This window comes from Watersipora subatra, chromosome 5 (assembly GCF_963576615.1).
Source record: "Watersipora subatra chromosome 5, tzWatSuba1.1, whole genome shotgun sequence".
Taxonomy (NCBI): Eukaryota; Metazoa; Bryozoa; class Gymnolaemata; order Cheilostomatida; family Watersiporidae; genus Watersipora; species Watersipora subatra.
In genome coordinates this window covers 54,438,705-54,454,632 of record NC_088712.1, presented here as the reverse complement: position 1 = coordinate 54,454,632, position 15,928 = coordinate 54,438,705, and the positions used below count along the sequence as shown (strand labels likewise).

General features: G+C 36.8%; 1 protein-coding gene and 1 long non-coding RNA gene across 3 annotated transcripts; one reads left to right on the top strand and one right to left on the bottom strand.

Annotated features, from left to right (window-relative positions):
- Positions 1-995: 995 nt before the first annotated feature.
- On the bottom strand, positions 996-2,456 carry LOC137396310 (uncharacterized). The gene is made up of 2 exons (XR_010978525.1): positions 2,287-2,456; positions 996-2,182 (listed from the first exon to the last, which is right to left on the bottom strand). It is a non-coding gene; the product is annotated as an uncharacterized lncRNA (long non-coding RNA).
- LOC137396309 (transcription factor kayak-like) lies at positions 2,132-15,178 on the top strand. 2 transcript variants are annotated; one of them, XM_068082527.1, is made up of 4 exons: positions 2,132-2,258; positions 3,100-3,405; positions 8,539-8,649; positions 14,037-15,178. In XM_068082527.1, exons 1-4 carry the CDS (start codon positions 2,196-2,198, stop codon positions 14,397-14,399), a joined length of 843 nt encoding a protein of 280 aa, XP_067938628.1. In that variant the 5' UTR covers positions 2,132-2,195; the 3' UTR covers positions 14,400-15,178. The 2 variants fall into 2 exon arrangements, with proteins under 2 accessions (XP_067938628.1, XP_067938627.1); XM_068082526.1 differs by lacking the exon at positions 2,132-2,258 and adding an exon at positions 2,566-2,807.
- The last annotated feature ends 750 nt before the right edge of the window (positions 15,179-15,928 follow it).

Here is a 15,928-nt window from a genome sequence, read left to right as displayed (position 1 = left end):
AGACCGCCAGGCCACGGTTGCGCTGGATACATTCACAAAGAACAAATAGGAGATATTGTATATAATAGTAAGTTTTAAAAGTGACTGTTTCAGTGATATAAAGTAGGAAAATCCAGGGTTCCAAGTGAGAACAACTTTTATCTTCTCCTGCATTCAGTGGTGGTGACTAAAACTGTTTATGGTTGTGACTTACTGCTTGTATGAGTGGATTTCCAATCAGCTCAATTGCAAGCAGTCATCTGTGGCGAATTGGTATTGATCTGCCTCTTTTGGTTGGAGGCAAAGACCGGTACATTTAAGTATAACAGAGTAAACCTATTTTATATCACCACGAAATACTTGAGTTCATAGCATCATGAGAGCTAGCTATTCAATTTTTCTATGTTTTTAGTACCATTTAAGTAAAAGAACGAATTTCAATGTTCACAGAAATAATGAAATACATTATTCTATCTACCCTGTTGGACACAGTTAAAAAGAAACTGCACATTTTTGGTTAACCTAGATGGGATTCTACTTGTGATTATACAGAGGACACTCACTTGCAGGTCCTCAGTTGAACATCAATATAAGTACAACTGATATTGGGTCAAGGTGAATTGAGTACTTGCGAGCGAGTACTTGTCAGCGTTAACTTCAATTGATTTTCCAACAGCTAAATGCAAGATGAGTAATGCTTGTTTTATGGTGATGCAAATGTAAAACATTCAATTTTTATAGATTAATTTGTAGCCAAATATTTTACCTTATTTTGTAAATTTCAAATAAAACAACACAAAATTGGCATTTGAACACTGACTATGTATATAGTAAACTTATTATCTTCAAATATTCGGAGCGCAGCAGCTATCCGGAAAGTTCTTTTCTGTAGCATGAATGTGTAGGAAGACCAATTCTAAGTATTCTTCCTCGGTATGCATTCCATAAATTCCCTAGGTCACCACCTGTCTTTGGCATTATTAGTCACAAGGATGGCTTTTTGTACAACAAAAGTATTCAAGTCATGTTATCGTTTATTCGAGTATTATAAGGTACTATCACCTGCTCAAGAGAACAATATAACTAGATGATCCTTTTAAAATGAATCAGAAGTTTAAAGCACGAATTGTTAAAATAATGTCATGACCATCCAGTTCATAGGTTGTAATAATATCACCAAAATGCTCAAATATCACCAAAGCTTTCTCATGTTAATCTGACAGAATCCAAAGGGCGTAGCTGGTCAGACCATATGTAAGTTGGTGCCTAATTTATACCCTGGAAAATCCAAACTCAAGTTCATGAGTAATGGTTTTTTGACAATACTTATATTACAAACTTGTTATATGAACAACAAAATAATCTCTGTTAAATTTTTTAGTAAGTTTAAATGGTTTGGAAACAAGTTATTAAAGAGCATGCTGGGAGACCTGCACCGTAACTTCAGGTTCTCCAGCATGCTCTTTCTGGGAAAATCCAAATTGTTCTAGGCTTCATACTAATCGCATTGGGCGTTGGCCATTTCCTTATCAAAGTGTAACCTTAGGCTTGTACTTAGCATGATATTGATGACCTACACAAGCAAATAAATATGAATCAATTTTCATCGTGGTCAGTGCTTAGAATTGATCAAAAACTGTTATAACTCCATGACAAGGCAAGCTGACTAAGATGCACTTAGTAAACCATATATGACCTTAATTGACCTTTGCCTTTAGTTAATTTTACTGGATGGATTGATCTACTTATTCCACTACTACAATAGTTAGCTGGTTGGTGGCTTCTAAACAACTGATGAACTCAACATTTGAGTATTCTCTATTATTCCTGCTTATTGACTTCTCATCATCACTCTTTTGATTTAGTAGAACACAGCAAGTGCTTGTACTGTTTTCACAATATGTGCTCAGCAAACAGCTGATTATGTTTATCGTATCGATTTTTCATTCTTGTACTTCCGGCTCAACTCCGGTTACACAGCGAGCCAGTCATGAACTACGCGCTTGAACTCTTGTACCATCAATTGCGAAAGGCATAGTATGTGCGTAAACAAGGAGGCGTGGTTTCCTTTCTGGCCAATAGTGAGCAAGTAAAAGTGAAACTACACATAAGTAAAGAAACACGTGCGTCGTACATGCTGATGAATCACTACTAGCGATCCAGCTGCCTGAAGAAGTATGATCAATCAATTCGCCAAACGTATCTGAAATAGAATCATGCCAATGCTGGACTATTACCATCAACTTGTGGATCTAAACATGTACGACGATCAAACATTGGTGAGTTACTTCATCACACAATTCTTACCTAGTGAAGTTTGAGTATCCTAATATTCTAAGGATTATTCCTGGTCCATTTCCAGGTCAGCCTTACTGTGACGTGACGTAGAGCTAAGTCGTTCCGTTGCCTCTGATTCATGATATTTATGTTTACTACTTGTCGTGGTACCGAACCAGGGCTCTGTGGTAGTACGGTCCTAGCACATGGCAAAGAACCTTCAGTACTTTGGCCACTAAGTAGCGTCCCAATAGGTACTGTCTGATTGGCTAATCATTTAAAATGCTAACCAGTCGCGTGGTTCAGCCACATGAAGTTTGATGTTTGATCGACGTGGTAGCTGATAGCCTATATATCTGGTTTTCCCAAACAACTCTTTGTTTCACTCGTTAGCGTAAAACCAAGTTTCACATATGTTGATGACTTCATGTTATCCGCCAGCTTGCTATGCTGACATGTACAGAGGGCATGTGCCTGCCTATACATCGGCAGCACCTCCGTTATCTACGTCCACACCTCAACATTCCTATCAGCATAACAATAATCTTACGGTAGGAAAAATCTGCATTGAAGCTGCCTTTCAAAAGGGCTTTACAGATCACTGTCTGATGTATTTCTAAGTACTTTTGTTGTCTGCACTTATTTTTCTTTTTTAACTGATGAAAATGCTTTTATTGACCACATTGTATACTCGAATTTATTTTTATTTATTTTGGATAGAAGGTATCAGAACTCGCCAAGGTATAGTTATGTCACTTGAATTTTTTTACATCAGGGGATTTTTAACTTTGTTCTCTGACTATCAGCTCTGTTTTTTTCTGATTTTATGTTTGTGTTTTGTAGCCCGAGTTTTATGGAAGCAGTTCTCAATTGACAGCAAATTGTTATAATCCAACTCCGTCCCATATCGACCATGGCAGTATTAACCTGGATAGCACTAACAGGGCAGTCGTCCCCCCTATGTATGGAGGTTATAATTCGTGTACAATGCAAAGTATGGACCCTACGCTCAGCATGTATCCTTCACAGAGTATATGGCAGGGTTCTCAAACGATATCTGACGAAAAAAGAGGCCCTGTTATTATGGGTCAAGCACCCGCGCAGCCACCGGTGAAGCGAAAAGGAGGTCGAAAGCCTAAAGACGATCCGGTAAGAGAGGTTTATTATAAATAAGCATGAATAGTCGATAGGTATGATAGTATTTTAAGACAGCCAATGTGGAAGTAAAAAACTATAGGGGTGGCTTCATTTTAACAAAGTGCTGGCGCAACTAAGCAAGGCTACCTATTCACTCCATATTCAATCTCATAAACATAGCGTACTTTCCTAATTTGTAAATTGAACAGCTGGCCTTCTTGCCTACCCTCCAGTAAAAGAAGTGACATTTGAAGTTATTTTAAGTTTATACACAGGCTTTGTGGGTCTCAGCATACTCTAGCAAAGTGTTATGTGGTTTTATAGGTAGCTTTTACAAACAGAAAACTAACTAGAAATTTTGCCAGTCATGAGTGACTCAAAGTGATGCAAGGTTTGCATTATTTTAGACACGAACAGAAGTCAACACGCTTTATATTAGTTGCATCATAAACTTGATATCCTGTTTCTTCACTTAGCAATCACTAATCAAGCTTTTGTATAGCTTTAAAAAATAGCTACATCACAAATTCCTTGGTCAATGTTCAAGAACTGAAGTTGTGTTTCCTTCACATCTTTAGTAGCTTTCTCTTTGGCAGATAATAAATCAATTTCACATTTGAATCGCTATGGGATCATAAATTGTTCTAAGGTTAAATATCCCGGAATATGTTTTTCAAAATTATATGAACTTTTCAAAAAATCAGCAATAGCCTAGTAGTCTAGAAGCCTGAACTGCAAACAACGGGTTGGTGTTCAATTCCCAAAGAAGGCCACAGCTGTGACAGGAATGACACCCACCTTACATTTCTTTTTCTAGCTGTTGAGGTTCCTTTGCTACTTGACTCAAACATGTCCAGCATGTTTATGCAGCAATTTTCTTTAAAACGTCTCAGCCTCTCGGTGCAGTTAGCTAAGCGGACATGTTTGATCTTTGAGGGATTGCTCAAGCATATCTCCAAAAAATATGTAGAAAAGTGGCTTTTATCGAAAACTTTTGAACTTGCAGAAATTCTTATATCAGTTTTTGTGGCAAATGCCACTAAATCACTCAAATACATAAGGATTTTAAGCTATATGAAAATGTTAGACTACGTAAGGGCTATACTCTATGTAATCAATAGCCTTAGAACTGGTAAAGAAATGTCGGTGAATTCACTTTTATGATCTTAACGTCGAATTTCACCTTGCCAAGTGAGCTGATGAAAGAGGCCTGATGTAGTTACCATTTAATCATTAGAATTATTGCCATCTCGCAATAAAAGAGAGTGAAACGAATGCCAAGGATTGTCTGGATGGATTGCGTGAAAAGGGCAAGGCTATCAGCCAGTCCTTGTGTATGTTTTGTATTAGAATCTGCCAACTATTATGAATCAGAACGTAACACTAAACTTAGCATGTGTCTATAAGGAGTCAGGCTAACAAAGAAAGACACTCACAAACAGCGCCTCACAAAGAAACTTTAAACGTTGCCAAGTTTTTGTTTCATCATTTTTAGCATTTGTAGAGGCAGCCTGTGACCCCAGCCCTTATCTTCCTATGAACTTAACTAGCTAGTGATTTAAATGCTCAGTGAACAGAGTTTTAAGTAAGCCGGGTGAGATGTTATGCTAGGGCTGCCCATAAATGTATCATATTATTTAAAGTTTAAATACATGTTTTCTTGTAATATTTCTATTTATTTATATTAATATTTCTATATTTCTATATATATATTAGCGCGTGTATGTATGCACGCGCTAATCCATATACTTAGACATGCTGCTGTTGGCATCGGTCCTAGGCTCAGTGTATTGGCGTATGTACTACTTCTGTTTCATCTGTTTCATTGGCTAATTATTTCAGCATCGAGCTCACTTTTTGCTTTTTTTAAAACTTCCTAGAAATAATAAAATTGCAATAATTATTTTTATAATAAAAAATGAAAAGGAAGGTTACAAGTTTCCTAAAGCGTCCAACTTCCTCTGCCGATATCTATCCATGATTGGTACTATAAAATGAAACAGTGAGTACTTATTAAAAATGATGCAGCAACATGCATGGTACTGATTATTGGTGCCCGAAAACCTAAAGTCTGGTTCCCATATACGCCCCAAGCACCCGTGGCAGGATCGCAGGCTATCTGCGGTGGAATGGAAACCTACGCAATGAGTGCTGGCGGTTAACGCAAGAGTTCAGTGCGGTTCAACTTTCGCAAGGAGACGTAGGCAAAACATCTCCGTAATACAGGTGAAGGTCAGCACTTTTTATACGGCATTGCGAGCGGCCATGTTTATGCGATAATCAGTAGTGCAGTTTTATGTGAACATGAGCCACCTAGCGCCACAAGCGTTTTGCTGCCCGAGATTCCCGTTTCGGTCTTGCAGCCAACATAGGAACCAAGCTTAAGAGGGTACGTTAGTAAGGCTTGTTAGATAGTTCAATTCTTTGCTACTTACAGCGGTATTTGAGCTATAACCTTGGCTGCTGAACAACCTCGAAAAAAACTATCAAGGTTTATTTATTACGTTGATTAGGTTTTAGCTTTTTTGTAAACAAGATTTCTGTTATGCGGTCTTCTCACCATCTATCAGACTTTGGCAGTATAACCATAAGATTATGATATTAACTATTTCAGTTGTTCTTTTTTGATCAAATAAATTATCATCAAGGAAAACTTAAAATTTGTTGTAGAAATGTTTCTGCAGACTAGGAATGTTTTATTAAAATTACTAGCGAGCGGCAGCATTCGCCTGTTCGATTATACATAGAATATTGTGCAAAGCGATCGACAATGTCACTTCTGAAGATGTTTTATGAACCGTCGCTTAAGAAAGCTTTATCGTAATGTTTAGAAGATTACATCATCCCAGATGCGCTTCCTTTAAACTGTTCTGTGTTATGAAGTCATCCCTTTCCTTCTTCCCTTTTGAACACGTTTTTATACTAAATATATCTATGACTGGATAGCTGTCAATGAAGTACAACCAGATGGAGCTTGGACTCTCAGCCGGGTAAACCGACCTTCCACTGGCCTTGGTATAAATTTCTAACAAATTAGAATAAATTACTGCGAATGATCTTTGGCAATAACCATTTTTTGTGGGCAGTTCTATAATTCTTAAAATGTGTTTTTGCCGAGCCCAAATTCATCACACAGATGTTATGTACTTAATTCCACGTGTTTCTTATTATTTTGTACCAACAAACTTCATGAAACAGGTTTTGAACACAGGCTATAAAGTTAATAATTATTTCTTTGTTATCTATTGTTTTGCTGTTGTTTAATAGAGTAGTCTCCATCGCTTCAAATCATTGGGTTGTTATTATATAAGGCCATTATTTTTAACAATGGCCGAAGTGCAAAAACTGCACGTAAGTCGGGTGCATACAAATAGGCTCCGTGTCAATAAAACATTGTCTCCATCTTAAGTACATCAACGGCCAATAGAAAGCCCTTTTGCTTGAGACAATCCGCGTACCAAAGCTCCGCCTTTTCGCATTACACAATGCCATGTCTTTTATTTATTGATTAACAACCTTTCTGCCGTATTGCTCGAATAAAATTCCATTTAAACTTTGCACCAAGAACGGCACTCTGTCTTCTGAGGACAATAAGTGTAGTGCAGAATGTTTGCCAAGCCAGACTTAAGGGCAGCGAGGTCAGAGGTTATAAGGTGCTTTTTCTATACCTATCATGGTATATCCTTGCATATGACAGTTTTTTTACGGAAAGCAGTTTAAGAAACGTAATTTATGAATAAGGCTCGGTTGTCACCTCTAGATCAGTGACCAGGGTCCAATTGCAGTCAATGACCACTCATACACATTGTTTAGCGCATGGCATGGCAGGACAACCCGTTTGTATGGCAACACTAGCTGTTCGGGGTCTGTCAGATCGCAGCATTACCAGGCTAGTGATGTTGGTATGTGGAAGCTGTTCTGGAATGTTCACCCTGTGTATTGGAATAGTTACTATAAATAAAGCTTTTACAAGTTTATAGCTTGCATGAATTAAGGTTTTGCATTCTGATCATCATGGACAGCGCTACTCGCTACTCGTCAGCCAAACCACTACTTCAATATAATTTATGTTTGTGATCTATGAATAGATTTATGGCTCATGCTCTGATCTACTGCAAGGAATTTACAGGCATAAACATTTCTCTGTTGTTGGCAAGCTTTCTTTTTTCATACCATTTATATATACGATTCAAACCCTAGAATCTAATCATTATTCACCTAGTATCCTGATATGTCGATATCCTGATATGTCGATATTCTCGAGAAACAAGTTAATAAATGCCTGGTTAGTTCTGCTTCACCCATGGCACTATTAAAAGGATATATTTGGTAGAGACATCGTCCGGATAGCTGGATGCCAAATAACAAATTTTTACGTAACATTTGAAATTTTCTTGGCCCTCATCAAGCAATTATATGCGCAGTCTAGATGCGAGGGTAAATCACAGAGCTTCTTTAGGTCCATCTATTTTGCTATAAAATATATTTTATATAACTAAACAAAAATTATTGTGTTAATTTTTTGCTGTTGTGGCCAATGATTTCAGATAATTCTGAGCACCTCATGGAAAGCGTGTTCCTTTTACGCTGGTTTAATAGACAAGAGAGAAAGAAGGAGGAAAACTGAGTATTCTTATTTGTTGCTCTGAGCCATTCTTTGCTTGTGCATCGAGCTGGAAGCATTAGGTCATCAAAAAATTTCAAGTTCTTTACAAACGCTGTTTATTGTGGAATGATTTAATTAAATTTAAAAAATGGCGCACAAAGAGACCATTGTGGGCTAATCATATAATTCAGAACAACGGCATGCACTCATTTTACTGTCTTAGGCCTACTCCATCACAGATTTACGCAAGCATTTGATTTGGGACGAGTCCAGAAACTTATAATATCTTGGTGATTATCTACCGCTTACGGTGATTTCATGAGGATGGAATTTTTTGCAAACCGACAAAGTTGTCATAAATCCCTGTTTCGATTTTATTGACTTATCTGCGGCAGTAACGTCATTGGCTGCTCGTTTGTTCTGTTTTCTTACACCTGCTGGTATTGGCTCATTAAGAAATCCCTACTGTATAATTTATTGCGGTGCATTGTTTTATTTAATGCAATTAATGGGCTATCAATTATCCTATTATATCGTAGAATCTCCCGCCGATGGAAAAAGAAAAAAGACGATTACGCCGGCTACGAAATAAGGAAGCCGCAGCAAAGTGCAGAGAGAGACGACTCAATCATACATCAAGTTTATTGCAGGTAGGAAATACTTTTACGTACAAGTTATGCAGTGTCGTAATGCCTAATGTATGGTTTGTCTGTTGCTGCAATGAGAACAAACCATCATTTTATATAAGCATATCACATGGTAGTGCTAATCTGAAAATAAACTCAGTTAAAGCAGCTAGATAATCGCTATTGAACATTAACATTGTTTGAGATCGGCAATAAATCAAAATATTTTATAACCGCGCGCGAATTCTAGTTACGCAATTCTACGGTCAAAATGGTAATGAGCCACTCTCCGCGCTCTACGCTGTTTGATTGCCAATATGGAAAATAATGACAAACATGGCGCTCGTTGTCACAGCCAGCTGATAGGAATCTTATCTGCTACTTCATAGGCGACTGGCAGAGCTGGAAGTGGCTGAATCAGCAGCTTCCTGTCATCTCTTGAAAACAACTGGCTGGCTGATACATATTTCTCTCTTGTATAATAATTATAGTCTTTGCACGGCACGCCACTGTCTAACTAACCATATACGTCGTGTTACCTCACGGCAATAGGTCGCTCTGAATCATCTACCAGAGTTGATTCATTAATTTAATGAAGTCAACATTCTTGTGCAAATATACACGCTTACAGAATGTAAGGAATAGTTTTACTAACTCTGGTTGAATGTTATAAAACTAAAATTCAAGTAGTAATCTAGAGTAATACCAAATAGATGAATAGATAGATATATAAATAGATACATAGATAAATAGATAGAGAGATAAATAGAGAGATAGATCGATAGAGAGATAATAGATAGATAGAGAGATAGATAGATACATAGATAAATAGAGAGATAGATACATAGATAAATAGATAGATAGATAGATAGATAGATAGATAGATAGATAGATAGATAGATAGACAGATAGATAGACAGATAGATAGACAGATAGATAGATAGACAGACAGATAGATAGATAGATAGATAGAGAGACAGACAGATAGAGAGACAGATAGATAAATAGAGAGATAGATAGAGAGATAGATAGATATGACCTTTATTATCATAGGTCAAGGCCACTTGAAGCAAATTAGACCTTGAGACAGAAAATAATAAAAAGTATAGTAAATTGTGTGTATTGAGAGAAAAAGCTCTTTTTGCATAATTCTGTTCTATAATGTAGATTAGCAAGGTGTTGGTGTCTGGTATGAGGTATAGTGAATTCTCTAGGTACGTAAGAATGTAATGGATGGTCAGGCAGATTGGAAATGTGATCTGAGTATTTTGGACAGCAATTATCTAAAATACATTTAGCTTATCAGCAGCATAAACTACGCTCATGATATATCCAGTGATCTATCTGCGCTTGGTTGAAGGATTCGACCAATAGCAGATGACTTTCATACTTCAGCCATGTTTGTTAACATTGCTCTAAGATCATTTCCCTAATTAATTGTATTAGAGTTACCATGGATATTATTAAATGAAGAAGGAAATGCTTGGTGATAATTCCTTATTCCTATTGGCTGTTCCATATTGAATTTTTCGGTAAAGGTTAAAAGAGAACCAATCAAATTGCTCATTTAGGCAGATGAACCGGACATGTGCATAAAGATAGAAATGATGAATGAAGGTTATACTTCTCAAACTTTTAATAAATAACGCTCTGTGACGTTAATCAACTTAACCAATCAAATTAAATTAATCAATTAATTATTACATATTTTTAAATGTGCCTGCTCAGAACTAAAATTCTCTTGATAAAACAATCCTGTAGAAGATTCACCTCTGTCAGATGCCTAGTAGCACATACATGTAAGTAGCACATACGTGTAAGTAGCACACGCTCCTTTACAACTGAAACTGAAGACCAGAGGCTATCATATCACTTATTAAAAGTAAAAACATTAGCTCACTGTTCCATTCTATATTAGGCCTACTGCTAAGACGCAGCGAGAAATTATATTTTTAAACCTCCCCATGATGTCTCTTCTACGACCCTCGCGATTACTTCAAAACCAGCAGCTACTTAGAGCTGACCTCAGTTGCTATAAATAGATGACGGTTGACCGCAGACAAAATGAACTCAGCGAGCAACAGTTTGCTGTGGGTATTAAATTCAAGTGTCTCAACAACACTTTCTAGAGCGGAGATTCGAGGCAGTTTCGTGTCTTCAAACAGAAATGCTGTTTTGCTATGCTTCAGTTAATGTGTTATCTTTCACGAGTTTTGACCTCTCTGTGGCTGCTCCACTCGTCAACAACAACAAAAATCTTGAAAATTCCTTAATTCGAAGGGTGCCTAGCCGTTGAACCTGGTTATCTTAGTTTCATCAAATTCATGAACTGTTTTGTTGTTTTGAAGATATTGCTGTTTGCTCTGGGCACGTCTGTACAGACATACACATTCCTTCCCGTGTTATCATTTTCACATTAAATCAAAGTTTTGACAGTAATTGGTACAAAATCGATATAATCGAATTAAGGTAACCGGTCCTTGCAGTGCCTTTCCCATCGGGTTTTTTAAACTAGATTATCTCTGATAGAAATATTTGTGGGTTGTTTGAAATAGGTACCAGCTCGCCATCGAGTCTCCATTTTGGAAGCGTAACTGCACAAGAGAGTGATAGCTGGTGGTTGACTGATTAATGACTACTCGAGGATAAATTTGTACCAAGATATGACGTCATAGTTATGCGGTTGGTCCGAGTTCATGTTTGCCAAGTCGTACCGTCTGATTTGCCTGCTGGCTACAAGTTGTCACCATGCGCAAGGTGCTTGCCAGTGCTTGTTGTGTCATCATTAGTCGTCACACTTGTTAGGCCAACGAGTGCCTAGCGTCTCTAACATTCCAACACTCTCAGCTGATGACTGGCTACTTTTGCCATTTATGCCTACAAAAACCTTCCTATAAATGAATGAACACAGCTCTTTTGCATTAAGAGTCCCACTAGTTGTGCACCGATTCTGGAGGGAGCCAGATGGCTGGCTCAATCTTGGTTTGCACTAAAAATTGTTTTCTCACATAGCTTTTAAGCGATAAGATAAGATTTTTACAAGAGACAGTTTGAGATTGCATGTTTATTCAGAAGACCACATGGTATACTTACAACAAACAATGCCTATAAATGTGTGAATGTTCCCTTAAAAAAAATTTTTAAGATTACTTTATATTTCATAGAAAATCGAAAGATTTGATATCCAAATGTAGCTAATTATCACGGCACAGTTTTATTATTTCGTTTTGAGCAGTTAAATATTGCTCTCACTGCTTGAAGTTGTTTTGCCAAGTTTCAATGATCCATTGATATCGTTACGCATCTGTATTAGGGTTTTAACACCTGAAGATTTCTTAAAATGAAATTACCTCCTAAGTTTCTAAAAATCTCCTCACAAAAATAGTCAATTTTAGATATTTGTGTTTCTCAAAGTCGCATTCAGGTTCATCAAGGTCATGTAGTAGTCACTAAACAATTAACGTATCTGAATACAGTCTATAAATTTTTAGCCCTAGCTCTCTGCAGTAGCCTTCCGTGTAACAAAACATTTGAATGGTATTTCTATACAAAATAGCCTTCATTCCTACGTAAAATCAAGTGAAGATAACCCTGCTGTTTTTGTGACTTTATACTTCAAGATCTGAAATGTTAATAATATGTTGATAATAAATGCTACTCCGGATGAACTCGCACAAAGTTTCAGCAGATTTTATCAGAAAATATCTTTATTTTTCTATCATTTGCGGTTGTTTTTGATGTTTGAGGTGATCTGATTGCCAGAATGTTTTAAGATTAAAATCGATAAAATATGATTGTGGTTAAAATGCTCAGAAGAAAAATACGTGTGAAAAGATGTTACTAGTTACTATTGTCGCTAGATTTGATATCTCTATTTTGTCTCTTTGCAACTATATAGACACCGTAATCACACCTTGCTTGATCTGAGCGTTTTCCCGCAATCAAGCTTTGTCGATTTTAATCTTGAAACATCCTGGCAGTCAGATTGCCATATCGATACCATGCCATTGATATCGACACTTTTTAATAAAATCTGCTAGCTTTGTGTACATACATCTTTCAATATATTTGATAGTTTCACTACTGCGGAGTCTCAATCCAGCAGTATATTTATCAATGAGATACTCATGCAATAGCTAATTTATGAACACTGAAGCCATTGAAAAGCTTGTCTGATCACATAAAAAGCATAATTGACTATCAGGTTCCATACTAATCATCTTTGTCCAGCAATTATATAACACCTGTTTACAATTTGTGAGCTTAAGTCCTCCATTATCACAAGCTGGGTTTCAGGATTAAAGTTTTGTCAACATCGTCTTCTAATAAAGTATCGTTGTTTGTTCTCTTTATCGCTGTTGGCCGACTGTTATGCTTTGAAAATGGTGAAGTGATGCCTTCTCAATACCAGTTGCTGTCACTCGCTTTAAAATTGAGGAGCTCAATGCCTCTTTTGTAAAAAAGTTAAATTTTAAATACCGTTTTAGACGTAACTGAAATAAATTTTCACACATTTGTTTATGTTGGAGGTCATCAAGCCTTTCCAACGTAATAAAAATCTGTGTAGAACATTAAATTTTCTGTCTAAAATAGTGTTGTATTTTATGACTAGCAGTGTGTTTGGTTTTGTTTGAAATTTCTTTCATCTTCAATTCAAATCGCTACACTGTTTCCGTGACAACAATCCATGAACACTTTCATTGAACGCAATTGTCTTTAATGCATACGGAGGCGCATTTTCGAGTTTTTACTCAGATACATCGTAATACATTTATATGGAAAATAAAAGTTTCAAAATCGCCTATTGAGTCTGGCGTTCCTCGGAGTAGCCCCCCTTTCCACATTAAATAAGCTGAAAGTAACTCGTGGAGCTCCGGTAGTCCACTCTTATAACTCGTCTTTCACATGAGAATTTTTAACGCTACGGAACACCAGTCTTATTATAGTTAAGATTATTCTGCAATTCCGGAAGATGGCTGGATCCACGTAGTTGATAGGGTGTCAGTATCTTCAGGCGAATGTAGTGAGTTTGGGTCCCGTACTTTCACAATCATTTATGGAGCACATTAACTACCATCATGATCTATATTATTTCTACGGTGTGTTGGTATCGAGCTAGATGGTTTGCAAGATGGTCAGAGTTTTATAAATATATAGATTTTCTACCCTTTTTCTTATGTTTCTATATTTGCTTCTATTTAATTTAAAAGCACAGCAAGTTCGTTACTGAAAATTTTTTAACTGTAAATATTTTGGTCTGTTCAGCGTGTAAACAAATAGTTAGTCATCACGCTGTCCTGTCTGTTTTATTATTAATTTATAAATGTTCCTTTATGGTTACTTTGGATGATAGTTTTTTTTATACCATAGTAAATCTAACGTCCAATTAAAATGCAGCATTTTGTTTTTAGCAAATCGAACAGCTGGAAAAGTCACAACAATCACACGAGGAAAGGATATCGCAATTACGCAAATATAAAGAAGATTGCGAGAAGTTACTAGAAAGCCATAGCCAAGAGTGTGGCAGGACGTTCTCTGTTAGGTCACCTTCTTCCGCCTCTCTTTCATCACAATCCTCTTCTTCGGCATCATCCGTCAAGACTCCCTCCCCCGCTGTTCAAACAGACACTTCGCACACATCCATGCAACCATCTTTTAATCGCCGAAAGCAGACAAATCCAAGACTAAACTTAGACATCAGTTGCTCGGATGTTCATCGACGTAAAAGCAGTTCGAGCAGCGGTGACCTTCAGTCACCTCCTATCATTCACTAACTCACCATTTGGCAGCCGAGCTGCAGGCCAGTCCACAGGCTATAGCGCCCATGCTTGTCTAGCATTGTTACTTATCAAAGGCTATAGCTCCAAGGGTCGACTAGCATTTTATTTATGCTTACTGGGTTTAACCTCTATGTAAAAGCTAATCAGTGTGATATACGAATTAGCGAAGACCTCTTTGTAGCACATAATGGTGTAAAAAGTCACGCCCCTCCACATTCCCAGAAGTCATTGTATGGGTTGAACCAACTCGTGTTTGGTATGTTTTTACTATTTGGGACATCATATTGCATTTGGCGATTAGATTTCATATCTACTACTACGAAACATCTCATCTTTATGCTTTTCACATATCTATTGTCTAAATCATTTTTGTACAAATTAAATATAAATAATTATTTTAATTAAATGTGTCCTAACTCTAACCACACAAGGTTATGTAGCGTAGCCAATATGATAATGTTTACATAGTGTGAAGTGGTTTTATGGTGATAAAATGGTGCAGTTTTGATTGACACATACAGCGTATCCCAAAGTGGCCACCTGATGAAGGATTTGTATGTTTTTAGAATTATAATGTATATTTACACAACTTACCGAATAGTGATAAGCTGCCTACAGCTTTAAATTTGTGATGACGTCTGTTTAACTATTGTGCAGATATTTTTTGCTTAAAGTTTCGAATTTTTTATGTCAATCTTTCCCTTGCCCCTGCTCTATACACAAAACCATCTGCTTATCTTTTGAGGACAATAAAGAATTTCATGAAAGTTCTCGTTGAAGAATGTCACATAATCCAGACCTTATCAACTTCTCTATTGGTTAAGTCTACATTAGCTATCCTAGATTAATACCCTATCTACATCTGACGCGGTGTAAGTCTGACCCAGAGTAAATATTGCGTGCAGTCTTCCGGATTGGCAATATCAATTACGATAGCCATATTCCCACACTCAGCGATTGATAAGCTTATGAAAAAATTGTGTTAGCAGCAAAATTAAATACTATTTCCTTATCACCTTTATTGTGTTATCTATTGCATTGAGCCACTACTTCAAGCATTCATTGGCTATAACATACAAAGGGAATGATATGATATAATTGTCTATGTGAAGAAAAATTTATAGGATTTGACATAGATGTCTATGGGCAGGCTTTTTTCTTAGAAATGCTGATAACAGGTTGGTAAGACATTTTTAGATATACCATCTTGTTGCTGGTCTGTCCTGAATATTACAAAATATAATATTATAAAGACAGCATGTGACCAAAGACCTTAAGAGATACCCGCTGACACCTCTCAACTTTCTTGTTAACATGAAACCATATATTCAAATATAGCTAAAACTCTGAATCCATGTTTTTCTTATAAAAACAACTTTCAGCATGTTTCAAAAATTTTGAACCTTGAACAATCTATGGTGAGCATCTAAGAACAACCAGGTGAGATTGGAACAGAAGATTGCCTATGTAATAAGCAAATATGTACAAATTAATGATGATCTACCCAGAGTCATCCTCCTTTA

Coding starts and splice junctions, on each gene's coding strand:
- LOC137396309 (XM_068082526.1), top strand. CDS start 2,670: ATGTTGATGACTTCATGTTATCCGCCAGCTTGCTATGCTGACATGTAC. Junction 2,808..3,099: donor AGCATAACAATAATCTTACG/GTAGGAAAAATC, acceptor TGTGTTTTGTAG/CCCGAGTTTTATGGAAGCAG. Junction 8,650..14,036: donor ATACATCAAGTTTATTGCAG/GTAGGAAATACT, acceptor TTTTGTTTTTAG/CAAATCGAACAGCTGGAAAA.